Source organism: Dama dama, chromosome 15, assembly GCF_033118175.1.
Source record: "Dama dama isolate Ldn47 chromosome 15, ASM3311817v1, whole genome shotgun sequence".
Lineage (NCBI taxonomy): Eukaryota > Metazoa > Chordata > Mammalia > Artiodactyla > Cervidae > Dama > Dama dama.
Window position 1 is genome coordinate 30,553,616 of NC_083695.1, and position 14,476 is coordinate 30,568,091.

At 53.1% G+C, this 14,476-nt stretch overlaps 1 protein-coding gene across 2 annotated transcripts in view; it reads left to right on the forward strand.

The window, feature by feature from the left end:
• Positions 1–5,002, forward strand: part of UNC5B (unc-5 netrin receptor B) — an 89,153-nt gene extending 84,151 nt beyond the window's left edge. For both annotated transcript variants that reach the window (XM_061161737.1, XM_061161738.1), the window contains 2 exons: positions 470–651; positions 1,148–5,002. In XM_061161737.1, coding sequence (XP_061017720.1) covers positions 470–651; positions 1,148–1,313 — 348 coding nt within the window. In that variant the 3' untranslated portion in view covers positions 1,314–5,002. The remainder of the gene's footprint in view (positions 1–469; positions 652–1,147) is intronic.
• The last annotated feature ends 9,474 nt before the right edge of the window (positions 5,003–14,476 follow it).

The following is a 14,476-nucleotide window of genomic DNA, read 5'->3' on the forward strand; positions in this document are numbered from 1 at the left end:
ACCTAAGGCACCCAGGGGGACAGTACCGGGCCCTCCCTGCAGTGCAGTGTAGAGAGTGCTAGATATAGTCTAGACCCACCCCTGTCATTGACTCACCATGTGACCATGGATAGTCACTTCCCCTTTCTAGACTTCATTTTTGCTTGTGTAAAAGTGGGTCCATGTGGATGAGACTGTGGCTGAGGCCCTCGTGGCTTTGTAATCACGAGACAGCATCAGCACTAGCCAGGGCCATGCCTTAGCATATGCACCCTGAGGCTGGGGAAGGGTGTGCCACCCCAGTCCCGGAGCGCTCACCTTCCAGGGGACGAGGCCTTTGAGCAGCTGGAGCCCACCCAGAGCACAGAGAGATGCCAGAGTCTCCCCGAGCTCACAGTCCCTGGCCAGGGAGGCTGGAGGGACAGATGGCCAGTGGCTTCGCACACAGGGAGCCCTCTCCCCATCTCACCCTTGCTCCCTTTCCTTCCAGACGCCTGCTGGCTCCCTAGACGCCCTCTGCTCTGCGCCCAGCAGTGTGGCCACCACCCAACTGGGACCCTACGCCTTCAAGATCCCCCTGTCCATCCGCCAGAAGATATGCAACAGCCTGGATGCCCCCAACTCACGTGGCAATGACTGGCGGCTGTTGGCACAGAAGCTCTCCATGGACCGGTGAGTGTAGGGACAGTCTGCTGGGCTGGAGCCATAGCTGCCCCCCTTTCCGGTGTCTCCACGGGGCAGGCAGCCTGATAGTGGTTCCTTGAAGAGCATCATGCTCAGAGTGCCAGCCTGTGAGAATCAGGTTGAGCCAGGATACCAGCCAGGTGTGATCAGCAGCAGCCCTGTGCCCAGGACATCAGGTGTCCTGGAAATGCTTGCTGGGTGACAGAATACATCCTGGTGTCAGAACTCTTCTGGAGAGCTTAAAATGCTGGATAAATATAATGGCAACAGACATCCTCACTGGGGCTCAAAGAGGAGCAATGTATGGCCTGGGGCCATTCAACCTGCAAGCAGAGGGGCTGGGACTCAGACCCAGGATTGTGGGGGCCCAGAGCCCACAGTCCCGGTGCTCTGGGGAGGTCCTCCCAGGGGCCCCTCAACCCACGGCCCCTAGGAGGGGCTGAGCGTCTGGGGAGCCCAGGGTCCTTCTCCTTCCCTCCATCAGGTACCTGAACTACTTTGCCACCAAAGCAAGCCCCACAGGTGTGATCCTGGACCTCTGGGAAGCTCTGCAGCAGGACGACGGGGACCTCAACAGCCTGGCGAGTGCCTTGGAGGAGATGGGCAAGAGCGAGATGCTGATGGCGATGGCCACCGATGGAGAGTGCTGAGCTGGCCCGCACCTGCGGGCTGGGAGGGACCAGCAGGAGGCGGGCACAGGCAGGCCCGGGGCAGCCTCCTGGGGGGCAATTGGGCCTCCTCTGCCCCCGAGCTCACAGCCAGAATCGCCCCTCCTCCTCCTCCCCCCACTTGCCCCACCCGCAGACCACAACCAGCCTTAGGAGATCCATGGACTTCGTTGTTGGGAGGACTCAGCGGTCCTTCTCCACCCCATGCTGTCTCTCCTGACCTCAGACCTCTGTGCAGGAAGCAGGAGGGGCCGGGCCCTCTGGAGGCAGCTAGGGGAACAAGGAAGTGGCCCTCCCACCCTCAGCCCCAGGAACTCTCGGGGCACCTGTTTTAGTTGTGTTCTTTATTCTCTTCCTCAGTTATTGATTCTCCCTCCTCCCTCTCCGTTCACACCATTTTCCTCTTTGAAGAGTCAAGTACAATTCAGAGAAACTGCTTTCTCCTGTCCACAAGTGAAAACGAAGAGGAAAGAAAGAAAGCTTCCAACCACTAGTAAGGCTCAAAAAAAAAGAAAAACACCAAAACCACAAGGGAAAAGAAAACCCAGTTTCTTAGGAAACGCAAATGATTTATTATCCAGATATTTGGATAAGTTCTTTTTAAGAAAAAAAAAGAAAATGAAAAAACAACACAAAAAAATAGAAAACGCTTTTCTTGAGTGTGGGTGTGGGCGTGCTTGTGATTCTGGCCAGCAGCCTGTGTGTGTGTATGTGTGTGAGAGAGAGAGAGAATCAGGGAGAGAGAGACTGAATAGGAAACCCTTTGCTGCTAATGATTCCATCTTAGACTAAATTCTAACAAGCCCTCAGCTTCCGCACTTCTACAGGTTCAGATGAGGTCTGAGACGTGGTCCCGTGTTTCTTTCTGAAATCTTAAACAGATGCTGAATCAGTAAAGCCAAGGAGACCTGAAGTCTGGCGTGGGGTGGGGTCCTGCCTCCCTCTCACAGCCCCAGGCAGGTGCCCCCATGGCTCCTCCAGGTTCCCAGGAATCTAGATTAAAAGGACCTGGGATGGAAAATGTGGGTGGGCCAGCCCAGCCAGGGAGTACTATGGTCTGGGGGCTCCTGGAGAGGGGGCGTGGCCCAGAGAGGGTCCTCACAGAGAAAGGAGTCAGGAATGAGAATCCCCTGTGGACACCTCTCTTCCCCCTCCCCCCAAGGCGGGGCCAGCTGGGACACCCCAGCCTCTAGACCTGCTGGGCTGGAGCAGGTGGGCCTTCTTTTAATGCCCAGGATTCCAGGATCTGCCCTTCCTTGCAGATTCCCTTCCATTTCTCCTTCTGTAAAACAAGGGGAGGATAGGACGGGCTCTCCTGCTTCAGAAGCCTGAGCTCCTGGGGTTGGTGCGGCTTTGAGGAACGTGTGAGCAGCCAGCCCTGTGGGCGGCGTGGGAGGCAGGGAGGCGGCTGGTCTGGCTGTGCTTTGCACACCTGCCCGGAGTGGAGGAGGAGGGGTGGAGGGCTATTTTCCCAGCTCTGATCTCCCCAGGCATCTCCCTGCAACCCTCTTCTCACTCTCCTGCTGCTGTCTGGGAGAGTCTGAAGGAAGCTTTGACCAGCAGGGTGGAGGCGGGTGTGGCACCCCCTCTCCAGCCTGCCTGTTCCAGGATGTTCCGAGGGCCATCAAGGTCCCTTTCCACCGTCTGGTGATAACTGGAACCAGACTCTTGAGCTGGCACAGAGGCCACATCAAAGGCCTCTCCTCTTGGCACCCAGGCCAAAGCAAGTGCCAGCTCTGGGCACTCACCCCAGGGCTTGCCCCAGCAGGTCCAGGAGCAGCTGCTGGGACCAGCCTGGGCGTATCCTGGCCTTTGAAAGTCTGATCTCCTGGGAGAAAAGCAGGTTAGGGGGCTGTAGTCCCAGCCAGTGTCCTAAGCCTGGCGTCCCAGCCATGTACTCGGGGGCGTGTGGGGACAGTGAGATTTTCATCACTCCCCAGCCCCCTGGGGAACGGGCTGCCGGCTGGCCATCGAGGGCCTCCTGGGTTTGAGAGACGTTCCTTTTTATCAAGGCTGCTCAAGGGGCCAGGCCTGCATCAGGCTTGAGCCCCTGAGGCTGAGACCACAGACTTTTACTTTTACCCCAGTGCCTGTGTGGACGTTGCCTCAACAAAAGCAGCGAGCCTTCCCTGCCAAAGGTGCCATCCACCTCGGGCTCAGTCTCCCTGCCCACCCCCACCCATGTGGGCCTGGGTGGTCACATGGGGGCAGTCTGGAGTCCATGGACCAGCATTCAAGCAAGCTCCAGCTTTGCTGAGGCCCCTGTGTGACTTCAGGTGTGTGACTGCCTTCTCAAGGCCTCTTTCCTTTTTAGACCTAGAAGCCTCCACAACTGCTGTCTGAGGCCCTTGGGTCTCTGATACGTCATTTTAGGCTTCTGAGGTGAACCCTGGTGGGTTGAAGTTGACTGTGGTCTGCCATGGCTCTTCTCCCTGCCCCTGCTTCCCTGTCCTTCCTCCCTCCCTTCCTCTCCTCCCTGTCCCTCCTTCTCCCTGTCTCTCCTTCTCCTCCCTGTCCCTCCTTCCCTGCCCCTCCTACCTCCCTTCCCTCCATCCTCCCTGCCCCTCCTCCCTCCCTTCCCTCCTCCCTCACTTCCCTTCATCCTCGCTGCCCCTCCTCCCTCCCTTCCATCCATCCTCCCTGCCCCACCTTCATCCTCCTTCCCTGTCCCTCCTCCCTTCCCTCCTCCTTCCCTGCCCCTCCTCCCTTCCCTCCTCCCTCCCTGCCCCTCCTCCCTGCCCCACCCTGAGAAACCTGCTTCCTTAGCGCCTAGGAGCTCTTGTTGGATGAGGCCAGGCCAGCCACCCAGGTGCCATTTCTGACCTGATTTCCAGAAATTGTGTACCAGGGCCTGGAGCACAGAACCAATTGGCTAAAGCCTCCTGGGAGGGCTCAAACTGTCCAGCTTTATAAGAAAAGCCTGGAAAGGATTTGCTGGCTCCATCAATCTGCTTGGGCCACTGTGACTGTGTCTGCAGACTGCCCGCCTCAGGGTGGCATGGAGGTTTCTCAGCTTATTCAGGCCTGAGAGGCAGCCCCACACAGCCCGAGTACCTTGAGAGCCACAGATTAAGTGCCGCTGCAAGGCCTAGCGCTGTGTTGACGTCTCTCTCGTCTCTGGGGTGTGCTTGCACATCTGTGCGTGTATGCATGTGCTTTTATCTGTGGGCACATCAGCGTGCCTCTCCGGGAACATGTCCCCACCTGTGTGTGCGTGTGTGCCCTCCTCGAGTCCACGCTGGGCCGCCTGGAGGTTGCCTCTCTGAGTACACAGGGTCAGTCGATGTCTCTTCTACGTGCCTCTCCCTCTGCCTTCTCTCGTAGGGTTCTGGACTCCAGAGGGGCCCTCCCCTCTCCTGGATACTCCAAGGCCCTCTGGTCTCCTTCCCCCAGCAACCAGGCAGCTGAGCCAGTTCCCTTAACAGGCCCTCTGGGGAGAGGTGACCAGGAGCCTGGGTGCAGGGAGCAGCTCTCCTGCGGGCCAAGGGCTGTACCACCCGCCTGGGCAGTGGACATGGTTATATGCCCAAGGGCTGCCGGGCTGGCCCCAGTCCCACCTCTGTTTATTCTGTACTACAACCTGTAAATAACATTTAGCATTCCTATTGTAACAAAATTAATTTTTATGAAATAAATTATATTTCCTAGTCTAATAAAAAATTCAGGTTGTAGTCTGCTGTCTTTTTGACTGCCTTTCTGTCAGCAGTTGGGAATGATCTTCCTGCTCTTCTCAAAATTCCATGAGTTTGGGGACAAGGGGTCATTGCCAGAGCTCCCTCTGAGCTCCTGGAAATGATCAAGTGCAACTGCCTGATTTTCTACAAGGGGAAAGTGGCCCAGAGAGGACTGAGAACTTCCCCGTTGGCCACGCAGCAAGCTGGAGCCCACGCTGACTCTGAGCACATCCCTGCTCCCCAGCCAGTGCTCTCACTGTGGAAGCATTTGTGGGATGTGTTCAGGGTCAGTAATTTGAGCCTGTCATGGGCTAGGTGATGAGCGAGAGGAGCAACAGAGGTGAAGCCCTCAGCGTCCTTGTCTGCCTGTGAGACATTCAGAAGCATGTTTCCCAGCTGGGGCCGAGGCTGAGGTCGGCTGAGAGCACTCACCTGAGACAAAATCATGCCAGCAGAAAGGCATGATGGGCAGGCTGGGCTTGTGTGGCTCTGGGCCCATGGCTGCCATGATGGTTGGGCAGGTTACATACTGAACAAGAAAGCCATACCTAAGGGGGAAGGTGGTGCCTTTCCCACTCAGATGGAAGATTCGTGTATTTATTATACTATGAGATATTTCCAGCTAAGGACCGTAAAGGGCCTTGTTCTAATAACATCAATCTGTTGGTGTTAATTTTCCTATAGCTGAAAATGTCTTGAGGGAATTTTTTTCCTAATTTACAGCAAGGTACCATACAATCATAGCTGCCCTGTAGACTTCAGCTCTCCCTGTGTGAGTTGAGTCTGGTCCCAGCATTTTCCAGCACGCATTGCCTATTCTGCAGATGAATTCTGTGATCTCTAAATTCTGGGGTGAGAGCACCCTTTGACTTCGTGGTAGAGAGTCATAGCACATTAAAGGCCCTGAGAAGGCCTGTGTGAAGATGCTGGTCTCATAATAGAGGGTGTACCACATGTATTTGGCCATGGGATACGTTTTCTGTTTAAATTTTTTATTGCAGTATAGTTGGTTTACACTGTTGTGTTTCAGGTATACAGCAAAGTGAATAAGTTATACATATATCCATTCTTTTTCAGAATCTTTTTCTCTACAGGCCATTATAGAGTATTGAGTGGAGTTCCCTGTGCTATACAGTAGGTCTTTATTTATTATCTATTGTAGGACCCTTTTCTAAACCTTTCATGCCCTGAAGGGTCCTGACAGCTCTGACTTGCAGGGAACTGTGGCTCTGGGGTGTGTGCCAAGGATGGCCTGGCTGTCCCCCTGGGGATAGGGAGCACCTGTGGGCTGGGTCCCCTGGGAGCTTATGGCCTAGTGGGGAAGGTGGGATAAACAAGGCACATATACATACACGTACATAGACCTATGACTCAGACTGTCATCCTTTCCTGGAGTCCAGGAGTACTTAGAGCCATCATATGTGTGTGTGTGTGTGTGTGTGTGTGTGTGTGTATGTGTGTGTGTGTGTGTGTGTGTACAAAAGGAAAGAGGATATAGCCTGAGGTGGGCAGCAGCCCAGAGAGGGGGTGGGAAGTAGCCTCCATAGGCAGGTAGATTATCTGTGGTCCCCCCAGGAGCCACCCATTTAAAACCCCTAAATCTATCCCATCACCTAAGCAGGAAGGCCTTGATTGCCACCTGCTCCTTGGTGGGGTGCAAAGAGTTCCAGCCTGGGAGACAGGAGACCTGGATTCTGGTCCTGATGTTGTGGGGGTCACTTTTCCTTCCCAAGCCTCAGTTTCCCCATCCATGAAATGGCAGCCTTAGACCTGTTGCTCTGTAAGCTTCCTCCGGCTGGTGTGGTTCTGTAATTGGGGGAAGGGAGGTGACAGCCCCACCCCTTGGACCCTCCTCTATCGCTGTCCCAGGGCAGATGATGGAAAACCAGGGGCAGCAGAAGATGGGCCAGTTCTGCCCTTGTAACTGGGTACCCTCGTGAGATGCCCTAGAGCAGAGCAGCAAGGTGACAAGGCTGCCACACATGCCAGCCAGCCTGGCACAGGCACGATCTTCAGGCCACCGGCTGTTGCCCTGGAAGGGTTGCTGGGTTCAGGTTTCACCAGTTGCCCCTTCCTTCACTAGGGGCCAGAAGGAGAGAAAGTCCATTCCAACCCCAGCTGACAGCTTAAGGTCAGACTCACGAAGACTTCATCCATTTCTGTTTGGCAAATTTTTGAAACTTTGCTCATTTTAATTCAAAATGCTATAATTCCTATGGTTTAAAAATTAAGGTGCAAAAGAATAGGTGAAAAGTAGATACCCCACCTCCTCCTGTCTCACCCCTCCCCTGCCACCCCATTCCCAGTCCTCCCCTCATAGAGGCAATTGTTACTTTTCTTATATATCCCCTCAGGAAGATCTATGCATATGCACACATATATTTGTACATGTAAATATTTAAATATAATGGGTTTGATCCAAGAGTCTCAACCCCTCAAGGTATAAATATGAACTAGTTTTATTTTTCCAATAACTGCTCAGATATTCATTTTGTTGACACCATCTTTCCTGCTGGATAGCAAACTCCCTTAACGATGTCTCCACGGAGGTCCCTAACTTTTCTCTCCCTTGCAGTTATTAAGACAGATTGATTTTGGTTGCTAAGGCTCAACCGATCCATCTTGGAACTCCAACCACATGTTTAACTAAGTCCCTGGGAGCGCCCTCTACAGGCCACGGGGGGCTGTGCTGCCAGCTCTCTGCACCTCCCCCTTGCCCTCCCCCTCTACTGCCTCTGCCAACCACTCCCAGCTTCCAACTTCCGGATATCTTCCTTCCTCTCAGCCTCCACCCTTGCCACTTCATCGAAAAGCTGCCATCAAACCGGTTGCCGCCTCCTACACCAGTACACGAATCTCACTCCAAAACCCCAGCCTTCTCCAAATGGACGCGGGGGAGGCTAGGGACCGTTCCTAGAAACGTTGCCGTTTCTAACCATAATCCCTGCCCTGGACCATCGTTACAGGGACAGGAGATGAGGAACCGCCAGGACCTGATACTTCAAAACACAAACTGGTGGGGCAGGGCGTGCCTCCATGCTGCTTCACATCTCACTGGGCACGGGGCCCACCACTGCTGGGTACCAGGTCCAGGCAGCACACACTGCCCTCAGAGCCATGGCCGAGGGGGAGACAGGGAAACAGATGGGCAAGGGGACCACAGAAGCTCCAAATAAGCCTGGGGGTTCCACAAAGACTTTATGGAATAATGATGTTTTAGAACGCTAGGTTCGGTGTCTCTGAATCAGTCTCTCTCAATTACGCATTTTGTGGAAGATGCTTTCAGGCAAAAGTCAGCAGCAACTTTTTTTTTTTTTTTATGAAACTTCTTACACAAAGAAGGCGCTGATGTCCTTTTAGCAGGTGATGGGCCAGATGTGAAGGCTGCTGTCTGCCAGAGGTGCTGGGGTGGCTTCAGGGCCCTATCTGTGTGTGTTTGTGTGTGAGTGTGAGGGGTGTGGGTGGGCTGGTGTCCCCTTAAGGATTCTAACCTGGGAGAGGGAGTCAGGGGAGAGTCTGTGGGAGGGGAATCCAGCGAGTCTGCTATTCCTGCAGTCCTGAAGGGCTGGCCCAGCCCAGGCCACACTGCAGAGGATTTGAATCTGCCCATCCCAGTTCTTCAGCCCAAGAAGCTTCCTCAAACAGAAGGCCTGGATATTTGGAAATTCAATCAATATTTATTGATCTGATCCATAGACTGACACAGCACAGTACACAGGGGTGAATCAGACCTGGACTCAGCCCTCAAACAGCTCAACAGAATGAAAAGCAAATTCTTACAGTGGGTACACAAGGACTGGGCAGAAGCCAGGCTGAGAGGGGCAGCCAGGACACGCTCCTGAGCCCCTGGTCCTCTCTGCAGACTGCCAGAGGCCCTGCCTGGGCGCTGCTTTCTTCAGGTTGTGTCAGAGGGACAGTGGCCCCTGTCCCAGCCCCCCTCCTTCATCCCTCCACCCGATGGCGGCCTCAGCTGCTCCTCTCCTGATGAGACCCAGGGCAGGGCTAAGCTGCCAGCCCTCAGGTCCCAGCGATGCCCCCATGACCAGGAACTCAGGCACGGATGCCCTGCACTCACACCAGTAAACACTGACTACCCAAGGGGATTACACTGGGCAGAGGCAGTCCCTGCGGACTGCAGGGGTTCGTTGGGATCCATTTCACAGACATCTAGGATGCAGAGCTGGGGTTCTTGACCATTCGCTAATCTACACTCACCCGATGCCAGCATTCCCTTCACAATGGCGTACACATGGGCTTGACCAATCTCTGCTTGAATACTTTCAGGGTTGGGGAACTCATTACTTATTAACAGTAATAATTGCTGGCATTTGAGTGCTGACTTACTTTCACCGTAAGGGGCTGATTTTACCCTCAAGAACCAACAAGAATAAGTTTTAAAAGTCTTCTAGTCCCTAAAAACTTCTCAAACATTTGAAAACAGCCCTCATGGTCCACTCTGGAGCCACTTCTGCCCCAACCAAATGCTCCCAGGTCCTCATGTGATGCGGCTCAGCATCCCCATGTGGTTCTGTGCTCCCTGGGTTCCTGCTCACTTGCCTCTGCTACTTGACTCCCACAGGGAGTGACGATGGTACCCGCATCTAGGGTGTGGGAGGCATAAAAGCCACCACCTGGGAGGTGCCAAGCACGAGGTGTGGCACTGAGGAGGCTCAGGAAATAGAAGTTATTTTACCCATAGCCCCATCTCAGCTATGGCTTTAAGGGGATAAGTTCAGGGGTCTGCCTGCCCTAGGTTTGAACCCAGACTCCATCATCTGCTTTCCGAGTGACCTTGAGCCAAGTCCTTAAACCAAATTCCTGACCCACAGAATCTGTAATATAATAAACAGTTGTTTTATACACTACATTTTGGGGTCATTCATTTTGCAGCCACAATAACTGGAACACAGGAGCTTCTGGGGTGCCAGGGTTACTGACCTGGGTTCTTAGACTCTGTTGGTGGTGGTGTTTAGTTGCTAAGTTGTGTCTACTCTTTGAGACCTTTGGACTCTTTGTGCTGTGTGCTGTGCTTAGTCGCTCAGTTGTGTCCGACTCTTTGCGGTCTCATGGGCTGCAGCCCACCAGGCTCCTCTGTCCATGGGGATTCTCCAGGCAAGAATACTGGAGTGGGTTGCCATGCCCTCCTCCAGGGCATCTTCCCAACCTAGGGGTCGAACCCAGGTCTCCCGCATTGCAGGTGGATTCTTTACCAGCTGAGCCACAAGGGAAGCCAGACTCTAAACAATAGCAATTGATGAGACCAGGCGAGGAATTCCAGTGAACATCAAGGAGTGAGAACAAGTAACAGGTACCCTTGCTCATTCTCCATGGAGGGCAGGCTGGTTCTTTTAATGGAGTGAGGCCAGGGGTGTATCAATAGGTGGGGCCCAAGCGTGGCTTAGGTGTCCTGCCCAGCCCCTTGGAGATGTTGTGTGCAGGGATCATGCGCAGTACCCTGCTTTTGCTCTGGGCACCTCAGAAGTGGCAATTGGATTTTGGCCTTTTTGTATCTTGTTGCTCATAATTTGCCCCAATTGTGCATGCATGCAGTTACTTTTTAGCCCCTTGTAGTTTCTTGGTATTCTGTTGCTCGAGGATACAAAAAAACATATGTCCAGGTGAAAGCACTGCAGCAAAGGTTCCCAGGTTCCAGCCTGTGTCACTTACTAATATTCCATTTCTTGATCCAGGTGTTGATGGCATAAATACATCCATTGTGTGGTCATTCATAAACCCTACACTTACAATTTGTAGGTTATACTTCCATCAGAAAACGTCAAACAAGGAGACAAAAGAAGCAGTGGAAAGAATGCATTAAGGAGTGTTAGACTAAAGGTGTAAGAAAAAGAAGGGTTGATGGATCCTGAAAGGCTCCTGAGCTGGTGGGAGGGGAGGGTTTAGGATCTGGGGCCAGAGAGGGCAGACCTAGGACAGAGAGGAGAACTTTCCTGTTGTAATTGGAAAGAGAAAAAAAGGAGCAGATGGGGGGCATATTTGGTGTTGACAAATGAGGAAGTTCCTCCCTGATGGTTTCTGTTTTCTCTGCCAGGTAGGAGGCAGGAGGCAAGGCCATCTCAGGGTGGGATGTGTTCAGATGTTTTAGATGAATGGAGAAGGAAAATGGCAGCCGTTTCTATGGAGAGCAGGGGCTAGGACTGCCGTGGGACTACCAGACTCCTGGATGCCAAGCCCAGGTTGGTAACGAGTTCAGAGTGGAGCCACTGGCCTGCTGGGGACTTCCTGCAAGAAGGCTCATCCACTCGGGCGTAGGGAGTGCCACTGGGAGTCGAGGGGTGTGAGAATTGAGAGTATTGTCAAGATGTTACTGGGATGATGAGCCATGAAATCTAAGCTGGCTCCAAGAGGAAGGAAGATGCCCAATGCATGGAGGGAAGACAGATGGGTCAGGGCTGGAGTCTCCAGCAGAGGCCCAGAACATTCCTCAGTGGGAGCAGTTAGGCAAAGCAAAGGAGAGGTGGTTCGAGTCAGAGAGATAGTTAGGACTTGAACTAGTGATGTGGGCGCAGAGAGTTATGGGTCAGCAGTTATGGATAATTCTTTACCTCCCAGGAGCCACATGCCCTGCTTGGGGGGTCCAGGAAATCCTAGAAAGCAGGAAATGCCCAGGCAGCCCAGCTCATGACAACAGCAGTGACAGGGAAGCGCCACAAGATGGCAGCATGAGCCCGATGAGGGCTCCGCCTCCACCGGGGCCCACCTTCTGTGCAGGCTCTTATTGCTTAATTGCCTACAGGTTCGCAAGCTTTGGAGCAATGAGTTGTTTATGTGAGCCTCCCCCGCCCCCACTCCCGACCACCTTGGATGCAACCCCTGACTGAGCTCAGGAGGCAGAAAGGCGACAATCTGAATCTTGGGTCTGTGGTTTATCAGCTGTGTGTCTCTGAAAAGGTCTCTCTCAGCACCCCAGGTTCCTCATACGTGAAAGTGAAAGTCGCTCAGTCGTGTCTGACTCTTTGACTCTTTGCAACCCCGTGGACTATAAGTCTATGGAATTCTCCAGGCCAGAATACTGGAGTAGGTAGCCTTTCCCTTCTCCAGGGGATCTTCCCAACCCAGGGATCAAACCCAGCTCTCCTGCATTGCAAGCGGATTCTTTTACCAGCTGAGCCACAAGGGAAGCCCAAGAATATTGGAGTTGGTCCTCATATGTAAAAGAAGCTAACTAGAGTACCAGCCTCAAAGGAGATGGTTGTCGGGGGTGGGGGAAGGCAGCCAGAGCATCCTTGAGAGCTATCAATATTACTTTTGAACTCCCCAATCCCTCACCCCAGGCCTCATAGAAGGCTATTAGCTTGGGCTGATATGAGTAGGGAAACCAGGCTTGACTTCATAGGGATACCTAGACAGCATCTAAGCCTAAGCCCAGGTTCATATGGCTCCAGTTCGTCCACCACACCAGGAGGCCTCCCCAGCCAGTCTTCGTCATGCCATCGCAGCTCCCCGGGGCCAGAAGCAAGTCCGTTTGTAATACTGAGATGGCTTCTATTCAATTGTCAGAACTTTCAGTATTTCCAAGCTCAGGTGTGGCAGAGTGCTTTACTCTGAGAATTATAAAATATCAACCCAGTGAAGAGCGCTTGGGATGTTTTGAATTTTCATTTGTTCTTTCTTCTTTCTTCCTCTCTCTCTCCCTTCTCTTCCCTTGCTCTTCTCCTCCTCCTTCTTATTCTCCCTCTCTTCCTCCTTTCTCTCCCCTTCTCTTTCTTCTTCATGTGCATTTCAGAACAATGGTGATGCCCAGTAGCTATGCAGCACTGTACCATTTACAAATATTTCCCTGACATTCTCTGACTGCCTGCAAACAGGCATCTGCTCTGCCCAGTTGAAATGCCTCAACTCATCTGCACCCCGGACACAGAATAGATGGCCCTCAGGCAGGAAAGTGTTGCTTCCATTCCTGTGCATGCCCACTAAGTCACTTCAGTCACATCTGACTCTTTGAGACCCTATGGACTGCAGTCCACCAGGCTCCTCTGTCCATGAAATTCTCTAGGCAAGAATACTGGAATGAGTTGCCGTGCCCTCCTCCAGGGGATCTTCCCGACCCAGGGATCGAACCCGAGTCTCCTGCATTGGCAGGTGGGTTCTTTACCTCTGGCACCACCTATCAAAAGGGGCCTCCACAGCCAGTCCACAACATCTGCCAGACCAATCACGTGGCCTGCCCACTTGTTCCCATCCCCTCCTTGGTACTGAAATCAGTCTGTTCTCAAGCCGGCTGTAGGTTGCAGGGCTTCTCACGTCCTCCACCCTTTCTGGCCTATCCCCCAGGCAGAGTGCAAGCCTCCTCCAAAGCAAGACCCCAGCCCATTCCTCCTTTGGGTCTTCGCACTGTTTTTACTCTCTCAACACTTCTGACAACAGATGCAGTGGGTTTCTTTTTTACATGTATACTCCAACAAATTCTCCAACTCTCTGGACACCAGCTGGGGATCCAACAATTCAATTCTGACACTATCTGGAGCCACAGATCCTACACGTTGAGGGGTCCCACAAGGCTCCCCCTACTTCAACTTCAGACTCTAGTCATAAGTATAGAGTACCCAAACTTTTGTCCAACTTGGTGACAAAATCAGGGGTTCCCACACACTCCCTCCAGTTTCAATAATTTGCTAGGATAGCCTACAGAATTCAGGGAAAAACTTACTATCACTGGTTTATTTTATATAAAGGGTACAAAATGAACAAGGTACCAGGTCCCAAGTTTCTGTCCCCACGGTGTTGGGGTGTGCCACCCTCCCTGAAGGTGGATGTGTTTGCCAACCCAGAAGCTCTCTGAACCCCATCATTTAGGGGTTTTATGGAGGTTCATCATGTAGGCATGGTTAATTAACTCATTGGTCATGGGTGGTTAGGTCATCACCAGCTCCTCTCCCCTCCCTGGAGGCAGGCCATGGAGCTGAAAGTTCCAACCTTCTAATCCCCTGGGTGGGTTCCACCAGCCCTCAGCCAGAAGCTATCTGGGGCCACCAAGCCCACCTCATTAGCATCAACTCAGGTGTGGCTTAAATAACAAAAAAAACCCTCCTATCACCCCCATCACTCAGGAAATTCTATGGGTTTTAGAAACAGTCTATCAGGAACCAGGGACCAGATCAAATATATTTCTGACCCTAACACACCACAGGCCCCACTGCAGGGCCTGGCACATAGTTCAGTTCAGTAGCTCAGTCGTGGCGCATGGTAGGTCTGCTTAAGGAAGGACGCACAGTGTTCTGCGAGCCTCACCATGAAACAAGGCTGCCACCTCCCCGTGGCCCTGAGAGCACCCAGCGCTGACCCACCCCTGTGGGGTCAGGGGCCTCTCAATAGTTTTAGAACCAGACAGACCTAGCGTTACATCACACTTCCGTCTGGGCTTCCTCAGGTCCGTGAGAGGGGCACAGGGCAACGCCGGCCCCTCCGGGCATGTGACAGTAATGAGCGTGGACGTCAGCTCAAAGCGGAGAG